The following is a 14,217-nucleotide window of genomic DNA, read 5'->3' as shown; positions in this document are numbered from 1 at the left end:
CCAGATGTTGCGACCGGTGCGACCGGCCCCCCCTGCACCCCCCACGCTACGCCACTGTTTCTCCCACCATGAACCAGGGGAAAATTGCTGAGGGTCTTGGTGGCCCAATTAATTATTTTTCTGCCTGTTATAGCAATTGTAATGAGCTGTGCTAAACACACTGTGACTTTACAATTGTATGTTTATTGCTTCTTTTATTTCTTATACAGTCGTACCTTGGTTTTCGACCAGCTTAGTTCTTGAATGTTTTGGCTCCGGAACACCACCAACCCAGAAGTGACTGTTCCGGTTTGCAAACTATTTTTGGAAGCTGAACATCCAACGGGGCTTACTCGGCTTCCGATTGGCTGCAGGAGCTTCCTGCAGCCAATCAGAAGTCGCGCTTTGGTTTTTGAACGTTTTGGAAGTCAAACGGACTTCTGGAACCAATTCCATTCGACTTCCAAGGTACGACTGTATTTTTTATTGTACTACAATTTGAATTCAATGGGGGGGATATAAATAATAAGGCAGTGGTTGTGCTATTTCCTGTTTTCAAACACAAAGACAGGAGAGCCAGTGCAGCTTAGTGGTTAGAGTGTCAGACTAGGACCTGGGAGACTAGGGTTCAAATTCCACTCTCAGCCATGAAGCTCACTGAGTGATCTAGGGCCAGTCATTGCCTCTCAGCCTAACCTACCTCACAGGATTGTTGTGGGGATAAAATGAGGAAGAGAACCATGTGCACCACCTTGAGCTCATTAGACAAAAAGGTGAGGTACAAATATTAATTTGATAGGCATGATGAGCACCATTGATGGCATTTCTACAAAACAAAACAGATGTGAGCCAGATTGAAATACTCAATACTCAACCACTGTTTGTACCAAGCATAGGGGAGAAAACAACAACAACAACAATAATAATTTTATTATTTCTACCCTGCCCATCTGGCTGGGTTTCCCCAGCCACTCTGGGCAGCTTCCAACAAAAGATTAAAAATACATTAAAACATCAGTCAGTAAAAACGTCCCTAAACAGGGCTGCCTTCAGATGTCTTCTAAATGTTATATAGTTGTTTATTTCTTTGACATCTGATGGAAGGGTGTTCCACAGGGCAGGCACCACTGCCGAGAAAGCCCTTTGCCTGGTTCCCTGTAACTTTGCTTCTCGCAGGGAGGGAACCGCCAGAAGGCCCACGGCACTGGACCTCAGTGTCCAGGCTGAACAATGGAGGTGACGACGCTCCTTCAGGTATATTGGGCAGAGGCCATTTGGAGCTTTAAAGGTCAGCACCAACACCAAAAGCTTGAGGGAAATGAGAGCACAAGGACCAACCACTTCTGCCAAGACATAACACAGCTATAGGGAGAGTTAGTATTTCCTTCTCCAAACATGTTTGTTTCTTCCATTTTAACTTTAACAACTGCAGCTTTTAAAAAAGCAGTTCAGCTGGAACTATGTAAGCCAGTTCAACTGCCAGGTGACCCAGCGGTGCAAACAACTCTTAGCATCCCTCAAAAGTGTCCCAGTGACCTCACTGTGCTTGCCACCATTGTTCTTGAGGCTTAGCTTTCAGGCATCCTGAACCCACTGAGCTGTCCATACTGTCCCATGTCATGTTCTGTCAATTGCCTTCTCCTGCTCCAGGACTGAACGAGGTGGACTACAGCCTGTACCCCTCCAAAGAGATCCAACTGCAGTGGTTGAGGCACTACCTGCAGGCCTACAAAAAACTAGGCCAGGAGGACCTGGGGGGAGGAAGCAAAAGCAGAGGAGAGAGTGGAGCTGTGTCTGAAGAAGAGCTGGAGAGCCTCTATGTGCAAGTGAACCAGTTTGCTTTAGTGAGTATGTGCATCATGAAGAAAGTGCAAGGAAAGAGGGAGAGAAAATTGCAGACACTGGACACTGATAGCACACAGTTCACATATCTCTGAGGGCCACTTTTACATTTTGTCAACTCAAGAGAGCTGCATCACTCCCTGTTAATGGTTCACCTCTCCCTTTTCACAATTTTTTCTCTGCAGTCTTTTTCATCTTCTTGTACCACCAAAGGTCTGTTTCCTCCACAATGAATTCTTCCATTTAAACGCCTGCTGATTTTTTCCCCATCAGGCTTAATGCAGGCAATTAAGACTACATCTTTCCACAATGGTTAACTGCTGTCTCTCTTAAACTTTTTGTATGGTTTTAATTGTATGGTTTTATGTGCTGTTGTTGCAAAATTGCTCCGATATTTTTAATGAAAAGTGGAATTCTTTGAAAAACTGTTGAAAAAATCGCTCTAGTGTTTGCAGAAGATGATTGTGCTGGGGATGTCACAGGAACAAGTCAATATGTGCATTTTGCAGCTGGATTTTTCCTGGTTCAAACGAAGCCATACATTACACTTGCAGAGTCTTAGAATCATTGAATTGTAGAGTTGAAAGGAATATGCAGCTGTCCCATATGGGGATCAAACCTTCAACCTTTGCGTTATCAGTACCACACTCTAACCAACTGAGCTATCCATGCTGGGTCAGTTTTTGTAGCTTGGCCCAAGACAGAAGCACATGTACTTCTACTGAATGCAGTGAGTGGATTTTCGCATCACCTTCACAGCTTTTAAATTTGTATGCTTGTCTTCACTCACACTTTCACTCACTCTCACTTAGGCAATCCCAAATATGTGTCCTTGATATTTCTCTTTTTTCACAGGCCTCCCATTTCCTGTGGGCTTGCTGGGGCCTGATTCAAGCCCAGTTCTCTACCATAGACTTTAATTTTGCCAGGTGAGTGTGATTTATTTGCATTGGTAAAGGAAATTTAAGGGAGATAAGAGGGATGCTTGTGGGTGTCATTTCTCCCTGGGGCAAGGATGATTCTGAAGCAATATACCATTTTAAAATTGGAGGTTTTGTGCCACGGGAGTTGCCAGTGACGATCTGTCCTCCATTTTGATTTGATATTGGCATAAGCTGTTGAGTGACCCAAGGTCACTGTGTGATCTTCGTGGCTGAGTGGGGTCGAATTGCATCTCCCCCACTCCCAGTCTGGCACATTCCCTATAGCACAGTCACTGTAACATACAAAGCACCTAAAATAACCATACTGTGAGCACTGGGTGAGATAGATCCATATATTAGGGTGTGAATAGAGATGTAAGGGGGATTCTTATCAGTGTGAATGGCGGGGGGAGGACCAAGTGGTGTGTGTGTGAGTGAGTGAGTGAGAGAAAATGTAAAGGCATGGTGCTATGAGCACCCGCAAATAACAGTCATAAGGCACTGATAAACTAGAGTGGATTCATATAACTAGAACTTCTTTAACAAGTCTCTGTCTCTTTCCCTTCTCTGCAGGTATGCAGACATAAGATTTAAACAGTACTTTAAAGCAAAACCTGCAGTGACATCCTTCAAAATGTCCAAGTGAGGTTAAGGCCCCAAAGAGTCTTCTGGTCCTCAAGATCCCATACTTATTTTCTCTGGGTGTAGAGCACCTGCCCCCCCCACCCGTCCTCCTCCTCCTCCTGCAGTTGCTTCAATGCTGAGCGGTCAGACATCATGAAACGGGGGATGGAAAAGGAAAGCACACCTTTTTTGAAGCCAAAAATTAAACCAAGCCCCTGGAACATGGCTGTGCCATCCATGGATTATCTGCCACGTGTTGCTTTCAGAAGGTGATGTTAGGACATGGCTGCTGGCAAGAGATTGCATTCACAGAGTCTGGGGGATTAAGGAATGCTTCAAGGGCTTCTGGGCTTAAGGAGTGGGTAGAAGGGGTGGGCTTAGAGACTTGCATAGCCTTGAAGGTCTGTACTGGATGGAATCCCCTCTGTTCCTTGGCTGGGAGGAATGGCTAGGCAAAGGGTTTTTAACAGTTCAGTCCTGTGCATGTCTGCTCAGAAGTTAAGCCCCACTGAGTTCAATGGAACTTGTGCCAGATGAGTTTGTCTAGAATTGCAGTCTCAGCAAACCATGGCATTCTGTTATTTTGATCTTGGGCTAAAGTTTGAAGAGAGGGGTGGTAACATCTCTATACTACACTGATAGGAATAGCTTGAGTCCCTCTCAGACCTCCCACCCCTCAATTTCTTTCAAGAGATTGAGATGGGAGAGTTTGGAAGATACCTTGCAATGCCCTGCGATGATCTCTTTAAAGATATTGAGGCAGCAGGAAAGCCCCAGACCGTACAGCGTTAATGTAGCTGCTGCCTAATACATCAGCTGGCAAATGGGTTGTCTACGTTGCAAGTCTTACTATAGGTTACTGGAGATACAGTATCCATCAGGTGGGGTATGCATGTACAATTTAAGCTACACTGCTTCAAAAAGGGCCAATGTGCATCAGCATGGTGGGAGGAAACACAGTAATGTTGGCAAAAAAACATGGATATACCAGGTTTACCAAATACTCGGCCATCATGATGGCTGGGGGTGGGACAAGTCCCCCAGTCCTTTGCCTCCCTCCCACTGCTGTGTTTGTCAGTTCTGTGTGACATCACCCTTGAGCAGGACTTTGTGCCATTCAGCATTTAGAGAATGTGAAACGACATGTTCCTTCTCCATGAGATTAGATCACAAAAGCAGGCAAATGAAATCGATGCCAGTCCAGCAGAGAAGACAATTGCACTAGTCAAGTCTAACGATGGACCTTTTGACCCCAAAAGCTGCCAGAGGAATACACACTACACTAAACAATTGAGGCTGCAATCCTAAACCCCATTTGCCTGGGAATATGCTCCTTTGAATTCAACAGGACTGACTTCTGTGCAGACATGGTGCTGTTAATGGCCCAAATAAAAGACAGACTGACTCAGTGGCAGTGCCAGTTCAGCGGTAGGGCAACGTGTAGATTAGACAAGCCCAAGAGATGCTCAAATGCTCTTCCTGGCCTCCTCTACCACCCCTTTAGCATCCTGTTTTACTTTATATGTCAATATACCTTATTGTCCCTAGATGGTGAAAAACTGGAACCAACTTGAAACATTCCTTATGAACTGTGATCAGCTCACATGGTGCTGTGCCTCACAAGCAGGCCTCTTGGGTTCCTTTACGAGAGGACCAAACCTACGTACACACCTCCTACTGGTTCTCCAGTCAGAATGGGAACATGGCTCCAGCTTTGCCCCAAGGATGGAGAAACATGGAGGGGAGAGGCAGAGTGAGAATCAGGAATCTATCAAACATGAGAAGCTGTCTGTATGCCACCCCCTGTCCCTTGGGATATTATTTTGCTTAGTGAACCATTAATAGAATCAGGAACAACAGATCCCTCGCTTCCTCATGATGTCCTCACTGCTTAGTTAGGTACTTTCATATCCCCAGTGATCAGATTTTCACTGAATATGTATTTTGACAGAACCAAGCAGCCTCCTGCAGTCTTTTAATTGCTGTGCTGTTTTAATTAACTTCCTCACCTACAGCCTACTGCTCCTAGGATTCAATTTCCTGTGGTTTCTCTGCACTGGTATAGTTAAGGTAGAATCGATTTCAAGGGAGGTCATTAAGTGCCCTGTAGATGCTACTCTGCCAAAGTAGGGGGCAGTCCCAATTTGTCACAAAAGCAGAACTACAGGGAACAGGGTAGGGACTGAAGTCTACTGAGTTTTGGTCTAAGACTGGCCACTGGTGAGAACCCAAAACTTTCATAATCAGTCCTTAGTGCAAAGCAGGGGAGGGGAAGCAGTGATCTTCCAGATGTTGGGACTACAACTCCTGCCATTCCTGATCACTGGCTATGCAGCCTGGGGCTGGTGGGAATTGGGAATTCAGCAACATCTGGAAGACCCCAGGTTCCCCAAGGAAAGATTGAAATTTCACTGAAGCTTCCCAGAATACCCTGTCACCCATGCAGAGTTTCTCATTTAGGAATGTGGGTTTTAGTATTCTTGAATTTTCTCTCATTTACTTGCTTTTGCAAGCACTTGATCTTTTAAAGAAGGTCAACCATATGGGAATTTGTATATGAGAGACTGCAATGCAATGGGTGAAGAAGACAGTTCCAAGATCTTGCCTACGATCAGATCCATGAGCAGCAAATATAGCAATCTTGCTGATAGGCAAGATTCATGGGTTTCCACTTGCTGTGTTCTGCTGTCTTCATATCTGTTGTCCCAGGAATGACTTCAGTGGAGACACTGGAGGTGGGAGGAATCATGAATGAATGGAATGGTGATGCAAACTGGCCCTTCCATATGCACCCTGTTGGGCAAAAACCGTACTTTCACAAGCAAGGAGCAATGCCTTCCCAAGCTGCTCTGTCTCCAACCCCAACCCCCTGGTCAGCAGCACATTTGTGCTGCCGAAATGTGAATGTAGAAGTGATTTCTAACTACTAGGTTGCTTGGTGCACTTTAGGAAATGAGACCTTCACAAAATCAAGTTCTATGTGATTTCTGTCCTATACCAGAGAGAGAAAGGATCAATGTGGAGGCTGCTGTCTCAACGGGGAGACCCCATAAGCTGCATCCTGGCCACAGTTTTTCTGGCCACCCCTGTTTTTCTAATCCCTTCCCTTATTCTAGAATATTTCAACATTTGAGGTGATTTCTAGCTGTCACACATATTTCCATGTGTCCATCTCAGTGTTTGGTCCACTAGATCACAGTGTGCAGAAGTTCTTTTTGGAGTAAATGTGATGCCACTGCAGTGTGGGAGCTTCAGGCACAGTCCAGACTTCATAAAAACTGGAGCCACTCCTCTGAGAAATGCACGCTTGCTGCGCTTTCATCCACAAGCACCAATTTTGCCTTGAGGGTCAAGTCCCCTCTCCCCAGAAGAGTTTTGCAGCTTAAAACAAACAGGCTGGTTGTGTTTGTATAAGCAATGCTCTAAACACAGGTAGCCCACTAGAAGCATAGAGGAGGAACCAAATTGGTGGTGGGAAACCCAGGATTAAAGATACATGCCCTTTGGAAAGTGAAGGCAGGCACTGGGTCCATCCCACAGGGGGAAAGAAAACCCAAAACGTTTTATGCGTCTGTCCGAACCCACATAGAACCAGAAGCCAAACCACTCATGTTCCAGAATGAAGGATTCAGAGTAGCCTTTTGGTATATCAACTACTATCAATTTACAAGCATGAAAATGGATTTTTATTATTCCATATGATGAAATATACACTACACATACTAAGCATGCACTTCCAATATTCTGCTTATAGACCCAATGCCAACTGAAAGCTAGTGAGCACTCACTTCTATCTGGAATTTGGCCTACGAGCAAGCAGTTTTGGAGTGCCTTCTTCATGTGTCTGCACTGTGTATTTGATCATATAGAATATTAAGAATTTATTTTTGTAAGCTCGCTATTGAGTATCTTACCTTAACTCTTGTCTTTTTGTAGCTGTATGCTACCAAGATCAAACATTCTGTTTTTATTTTGACTATTGTGCCACATGACAGCTTTGAAAAACCCTGGAAAAATTATTGTTTGGGGCCCGAGTAGGCTTCTGGACACAAAACAAGTGTACAATGAACTGTTGATGCTTACGTGTTGTACTGTGTACTCAAGGAGCAGGTTTCCCTGTGTTGTTGTGTAGTGTAGAAAGTAGTCCTCAAAATATGACCCTTTTAAAGCTCTTGAGGGCTCTAAAGCTTGCACTATCTTGACTTGGTTGGGCAAAAGCAGGACATGCCAACAAAGGTGTGCCCTGTTAAAATGTGTAAGCTTTCCCAATCCAGTACAAAGCCACCAATCAATGGACGAGGCAAGACTAGTTTACCAACAATTGGAACTGCATCTCTTAACTCAGGGATAGTTAACATGATGCCTTCATGTTGTTTGATTTCAGCTCCTATTGACCGTACTGGCTGGGGCTGATGGTCTGCAACATCTGGGTGTGACATTGGCTATCCCTACTTTAATTGGTTACTGATGCTTCTCCATCCCATGCAACCATATTATATGCGTTCCCTCAAGTTGCAGGTGTGGACAGAACTTTGAGTTGTGACCCAACCACTTTCCTCATCAGTAGCGACCATGCATTCAGCTCTGTGTATATAAAACTGCAAGATTTCTCTTCATTATGGTAGTTGCTGACACTATCAAATCGATTGTGTGTTATTTACAGGAGCAAATGGAATTAGTGACGTTTGTTCCCTAAATGAAGGGAAGAAAGGAACCCTTTTAACACCAACTGTGTCTCTCTTTATCTATAAAGCCAATGTGATAAAATTAAAATGAGTCAAAATGCTCTCCTCCCCCTTGAGCAATCTAATACTCATGGCTGTCGTGCAGTTCTTTGCAAGGTTGACTTTATTATTAGATTGCTGGTATTTTATGCATTCAGGAAACAAGTCTGTTCAGACGTGCTTAAGAGATCCTTCCCTGATAGGAAGTATATATTAACTACAGCAGAAACATGTGCCTCTCTTTATATATTTTTTCAGCAAAAAAGAAAAAGAAAAAAAGAGAGATAATTAAGACCCTGGGTGTGCATCATTTTGAAAGGCAACTAATGAATTCCAAGAAGTGTTATGCGGTTCCTTGAGCTGGGCTAGGCACTGGAGAAAACAAGACACGCGAGTGTGCCCACAGCAAGCACCAAATTGTGTAGCCAGCCACTCCATGCTGTTTGTGTTTTCAGAAAGTAGAATGTCCCATCTTGCCCTTAATAGGCCGGTTTTGGGTGAGAGGGGAGGACGGTACTGCCACCAACCCAATCTCTGAATGACAGGCCAACATGGCTGGATGTCTCACCAAGGCAGACTGCATGAATTCTATCTACCCCTTTTGTCCTCCGACAGGCTCAAAATATCGTTCACCTGCCCGAGGTCATTTCCATCAGCAAACTATCCTTCAGATCAGCCAGCAAATAATTCCATCACATCAACGCTGCGTAGCATATTTGCACTCCATGGTAGACAGACATTCTCATAAAGAACTATGCACTAACAATTCAGGAGAACAAAGCCAACTTTCTCTGGCAGGTTAGAATTCAAATCATGGCCAAGAAATCCACATACATTTGAGCTGTTGAGCCTTAAGGCTTGCTTGGCGGGTGGTGATGTTTGGCTGGTGAGGCCGTTGCAAAGGAAAAGCTGCTTCTGGCCTTTGATGAAGCAAAGAAAAGATGGAACATTTTGCTAGATGTGCACCTCCTCTCCAGTGACATGGGGCAGATAAAATATGAGCTGGGATTGCTGTAGCTGGGACCAAGGCAAACTGGGTCTCAAGATTCCCAATTTCCATCATTAATTTAAGTGGCGATTCAAATCAACCCTACTTATAAGGCAGAAGCGATGGACAGAGCGCCGCCTTCTTACCTGACCCCCCCTTGTCTCCTGTCACTGGCACACCAGGAGGGGCATGGTTCAAACATACCAGCAGAGCCAATCCGTTGGTGCGTTTGCACCATACTAAACTCATCACCACTTCATTCCTGTAGCACACCACAGCAGTGGCAATGATAGGTCAGGTAAACTACTGTGGAAGGCTGATTCTTTTTAATTTACAGTGGTGCCCAAAGTGGGGTGGTTACAAACTAGAAGGGGGAAAAGGAAGCGGGATGGTTAGTCCAGGCTCAATTATTTCCAATTGAATAGAAATGATGGCATGGGTAAGTAGGTAATCTCACCCCACATCAAGTAGTGATTTAAAGGCTGGATTGGCAATCCCAGCATTTGGGACATTTCAGCTACACGAGAACTAGGAATCAAAAGCAGACACCTTCACAAAGCAACTGAAGCTAAGGACAGCAGGTGTATTGGGGGGGGCGTTGAATACACTTCAAAGACAACTGCTGATTCAATTGGCTTTTTCCTCTTGTAAGCAAGTTTTGCAGGGGTCCTTACAGGACTGGGCTGCATAGCTCACACCTGCAGTTTCCTGGTCAGTGCCAACATCTGCATATTAACCCAGAGCAGGTTTGTCTTGTCCAATGTACCTGTTGTATTTAAGAGCGTAACCAGGAAGTATTCTCAATCTTCACCTGCAGGCAGAAAGTAAAAAGGACGGGGGGCTGTTGCATCAGCTCCACAAAACTAGATCTCGGCACAATCCTCTGCTCAAAAACATCCTCTTTATTGTACCACGGAAAAGAAAACCCATTATAAACAAGTATGTTGAAATATACAGGTTAAGTTACTAGTCTTATTAACAAAATAAAGCTCTATCTATATGTACAGATATCTTTGTGGGGGGGGAGAGGGAGAGGGGACAAAACAAAACAAAACAAAAGCAGCAGCCAGTTGCTAGAGAAAACCAGGGTGGGCGGGTGGGGAGATGGATGTGTTTATAAAAAAAAAACAGCAAGAGGCAAAGCCTTACCCATTCCCCCGCTAATTGTCTCACTTCCTCTCCATTGAGCCTGTCATGTGCCTTTCTTTGCTCTCATGAAGCTGTCTTTAACATAAATGAGAGTTGGGGAGGAATAAATAACCAGGGAGGTGCAGGTAAAGCCAGTCAGGGGAGCCAAAGCAGCCAGCACAGGTCACATGGATAGACAAGGGGAGGTTCCAGAGGGAATTCCTGCATTCGTCTGTTGTGGCAAAGAGAACAGAGTGTCTGGTGTGATAGCTCAAAGACTTAACACAGTCAGAGAGGAATAAACCTTTGTGAATGAGGGTCCAGGTGCAAGGGCATTAATTAGAGGTTTCACCTTTTTTAAAAAAAATGGGGGAACACCTTGCCACTCTTCTTGCAAGTGCCATTTTGCTTGTGATGCAAGGAAAGCAAGGAAATCTTGGTCCCTTAGGTTGGGTCATGTGGATAAAAAAGGTTGATGTTTCAATACAGTGGTACTTCTGGTTACAAACTTGATTCCTTTCGGAGGTCCATTCTTAACCGGAAACCATTCTTAACTTGAGGTACCACTTTAGCTAATGGGATCTCCCGCTGCCGCCGGCGCACAATTTCTGTTCTCATCCTAAGGTAAAGTTCTTAACCCGAGGTACTGCTTCCGGGTTAGCGGAGTCTGTAATCTGTGGTGTTTGTAACCTGAGGTACCACTGTAAATTACTTTTGCCCAAAGAAAGAAGGACTTTTCAGATGACATGGAGTTTTTCTTAAAAATAGAAGTGGAGCTGAATTGCTTTTACCTCCAACTCAATCCTCCTTTCTCTCATTGTTCATCTCCACATCTGGAATAAAAAGATGTGGTATACATGCACTGTTCCAAGATACAAGGGAGGAGGATTCCCACTTGGGACGGCCATCCTGTCAAAAGCCAGAGACTATCCATTTTCACTATTGAGATGAGGCAGAGTAACGGTGTCTTTCTACTATTTTTGCTTTCTCTATGCCATTCCATCTTTGGCCAGTAGAGAGCAAACGCCTCCCATGTTTTGGACCATCTCTACTTTTATATTCTCCATTGGCTTCTGCTAGAACATTGTCAGAGAAGACTGAGAAGTTTAAGAAGGTCATCAGGTGTGGTGAGGTGGGAGAAAGGGGTGTATGCAAACACACACACACTATACATCTATATATTTTAAGACCATGACCCTCTACATTCCCTCTCAATGCCCCTGCTTCTCTTTCCTTCTTTTCAAGTGGTGAAATTCAGCATTCTCCACTCATTGGCCAAGGACAATGTGAATCAGTACCAGAACTACTGCAGCTGCTTTGACCAATTCCACAAAAGAATAAATGGGAGTAGAACTGGGCCAGAAGGATGCAGGAGAAGCCCCTTCAGCACTGGGCCAAGGAGGACTTGTGTATATAGTCATACCTCATGTTACGTTTGTTTCATGATACGTTTTTTCAGGTTGCGTCCCACGGCGACCCGGAAGTACTGGAAAGGGTTACTTCCGGGTTTTGCCTCTGGTAAATGCACAGATGCACAAAATGACATCACAGGCATGCGCAGAAGCAGCGAATTGCAACCTGTGAGTGCGCAGATGTGCCGCTGCAGGTTGCGTTCTATTCATGTTGCGAACGGGCCTCCGGAATGGATCCCATTTGAAACCAGAGGTACCACTGTAATAAGCAAGGAAGGGCTTGTGTTGTGACCACAGCAGGTAGAGAAAGTTGACAGGGTGGACATCTAAATACATCTAAACACACCTGACAGGGTGTGTGCGATTGGCCCACAGTTATTTAGAGTTACCAATTCATTAAAGGTTTTAAAATGTACTCATTCAAATTACTGGGCCTTGAATGAGTCCCGTATTGCAATTTTTCCTCACAATCTCCCTGGGTTACAAGAGGGGAACTCAAGCACCTGCTGCCTTCTTTGGCTGTGCTAACCATTTCTCTGGCTTCCTTGCCGGAACTGAACCCCGATTCCGTGGGGCCGACATGGTAATCACAGACCATGGCAGTGTAGGCACATCCTAATGCCTCCCTATCAATGTTCAGTGGTACTGTCTCTGTGTACTGTAACAACCACAGGTGATGGGGAACCAGGGTTCAGTTCCCAAGAGGGGTCCTGAGAATCTGTCACCACATCCAAGGCAAGCAGCTGCTGTTACCTGTGCCATCTTAGACCCGCTTACCTGGGAGGAAGCTCCATTTAACTCAGTGGTATCTGATGCTATGGAGACACATAACCAGGGTGGCATAACTAGAATTAACTCTGTAAGAATCTCTGCCTGAGTTGGGATTCTCCTCTTCTCACAGATATGACCAAGGGATCCTGACCTCCACTAAGGATCTAGTTAGTTTTGAACCCTGCTGCTGCTGCTGGGTGTCTCCTGCTGCTGCATATACTGAGAACTGGCAAGCACACAAGCTCAGGAGGGAAACGGGCAGTGGCTTATTTTACAAAACTGGGCCAGGGCTGCCAAGGGTAGAAGAGGGCCCCTCCGAGATGTCCGCTGTTATTCATTCAAGTCCAGAGCTAAAAATGGCTCTATGGGAATTTACTGGCAGGGCCGGTGGGAGCAGAAAGAAACAAACACAGGACAAAAGTGGAGTTGGGGTGGGGAGGGAGATGCAGAACTGGCAGGCATCCGGAACATACAGGGAACAAGCGTTCCACCCAGTTTGAGCAAAACTGAAAGGCCCCAGAGAGGTCAGATAAACTGGTGGTGACTGTGTGGCTACTAAAAGCTGGTGCAGAACGCCAGCAGGTGAGGCCTCTGTCCAACCAGCTGCACACACCAGCTTTCAAGGAAAGGAGATCAAGCAAGCAATGGACACAAGGAGAGATTTGCTGGTAAGCCACAGCACAACTGAATGCTGCATGGAAGACACATGCAGTTGTGACTAGGAGTAAACTTCTCCCCAGTCTTGCATTTGCTCCGAAGAGCAAAAAGATTGGTGTTATATTGCTCAGTTGGATTCAGGAGATCTTACATTCCTGGATCGGCTTCAGGTTATATTCCCGGTTGTATGCACTCCCTTGCCAGTCCATAATGGATTTTGTTCCCTCTTATATAAACTCACAGCAGCTTGAGGAGAGAGCCCTGCGCCTCCACCCAGAGGGCAGGAGCGATGTCCCTCAGCAGTCGCAATGTCATCTGCATTCCAAGGCTCTCCTTGAATGGCACCTCTCTTTGAGCCTGACCCTCATGCACATTCAGCAAGCCTGAGCCAAAATTCCTTCCTTTCAAGAGAGAAGATGATGAATGATCAAGAATCCCTACCAACACTATGGACACCAATGACACACAGGCCAGATCCTTTCTTTCTTCCGCTCCATGTCTGTCTTTTATATAAAACATCTAGGAAAACACTGAGTCAGACCATTGGTCCATCAAGCCCAGTATTGTCTACTTTGACTGGCAATGGCTCTTCAGAATAAGAACCTTTTCATTGGAAGTGCCAGGGATTGACCTCCTGCACGCAGAGTGTGCCCCCCTATGCCGCTGACCTACAGCCCATGGGTACAACTTGGTACAACTACCCACAGGTCTGGCTGCTTCCCGGGAATCTGCAGCCACACAGCGGAAGAACCTGGGGGTATTTTCTCTCTTCCTTGGCCCTCTCCCGCCTTCTTCCAAAGTCAGCTAATTATTTTGATGCTGGAAAGAGGACAAAGGCTGGGGAAGTCCCCTGTTTCCACACACCTCCCTCCCCCTTCACACCACTGGCTTAGTCTGTGAGAACCACCAGCTCGCCATCGCTCTTCTCCTCGCCCTCCGAATCCTCTTCTTCGCTGTAGTGGTACATCTCGCCATCGGGCACTGAATGACTGTCCTCAGCCCCGTCCCCTTCCTCTGGCTTCAGGCTACGGGTGTTGATGATGACCGGCATGTTTGCTTCCATGCCACGGGGCAGGTAGTGGTCCATCAGGGGTGAAGCCAGCTGCATCCCAACTGACCGCTGGTACATGAGATCCGAAGAGGAAGGAGGCATCTGGCTGCCCTGAGGT

At 45.6% G+C, this 14,217-nt stretch overlaps 2 protein-coding genes across 13 annotated transcripts in view; one reads left to right on the top strand and one right to left on the bottom strand.

Annotated features, from left to right (window-relative positions):
• ETNK2 (ethanolamine kinase 2) overlaps positions 1-10,034 on the top strand; it is a gene marked incomplete at its 5' end in the record, with an annotated part of 26,031 nt that extends 15,997 nt beyond the window's left edge. Inside the window, 4 exons of one of the 7 annotated variants that reach the window (XR_014549140.1) lie at positions 1,630-1,823; positions 2,677-2,750; positions 8,708-8,890; positions 9,898-10,034. Coding sequence is in view for 5 of the 7 variants with exons in the window: in XM_083618212.1 (XP_083474338.1) it covers positions 1,630-1,823; positions 2,677-2,750; positions 8,708-8,840 (401 nt within the window). Of the gene's footprint in view, positions 1-1,629; positions 1,824-2,676; positions 2,751-3,317; positions 8,179-8,707; positions 9,336-9,897 lie in introns of those variants that run through there. The other 6 variants (XR_014549141.1, XM_083618213.1, XM_083618212.1 and 3 more) reach the window with 6 other exon arrangements.
• SOX13 (SRY-box transcription factor 13) overlaps positions 9,965-14,217 on the bottom strand; it is a 60,891-nt gene continuing 56,638 nt past the window's right edge. For all 6 annotated transcript variants that reach the window (XM_083618203.1, XM_083618207.1, XM_083618206.1 and 3 more), the window contains one exon: positions 9,965-14,217. In XM_083618203.1, coding sequence (XP_083474329.1) covers positions 13,938-14,217 — 280 coding nt within the window. In that variant the 3' untranslated portion in view covers positions 9,965-13,937.

The sequence above is a fragment of the Podarcis filfolensis genome (genome assembly GCF_964270895.1).
Source record: "Podarcis filfolensis genome assembly, chromosome: 6".
Taxonomy (NCBI): domain Eukaryota; kingdom Metazoa; phylum Chordata; class Lepidosauria; order Squamata; family Lacertidae; genus Podarcis; species Podarcis filfolensis.
Note: the sequence above shows the minus strand (reverse complement) of the source record. Positions and strands in the feature narration are given on the sequence as shown.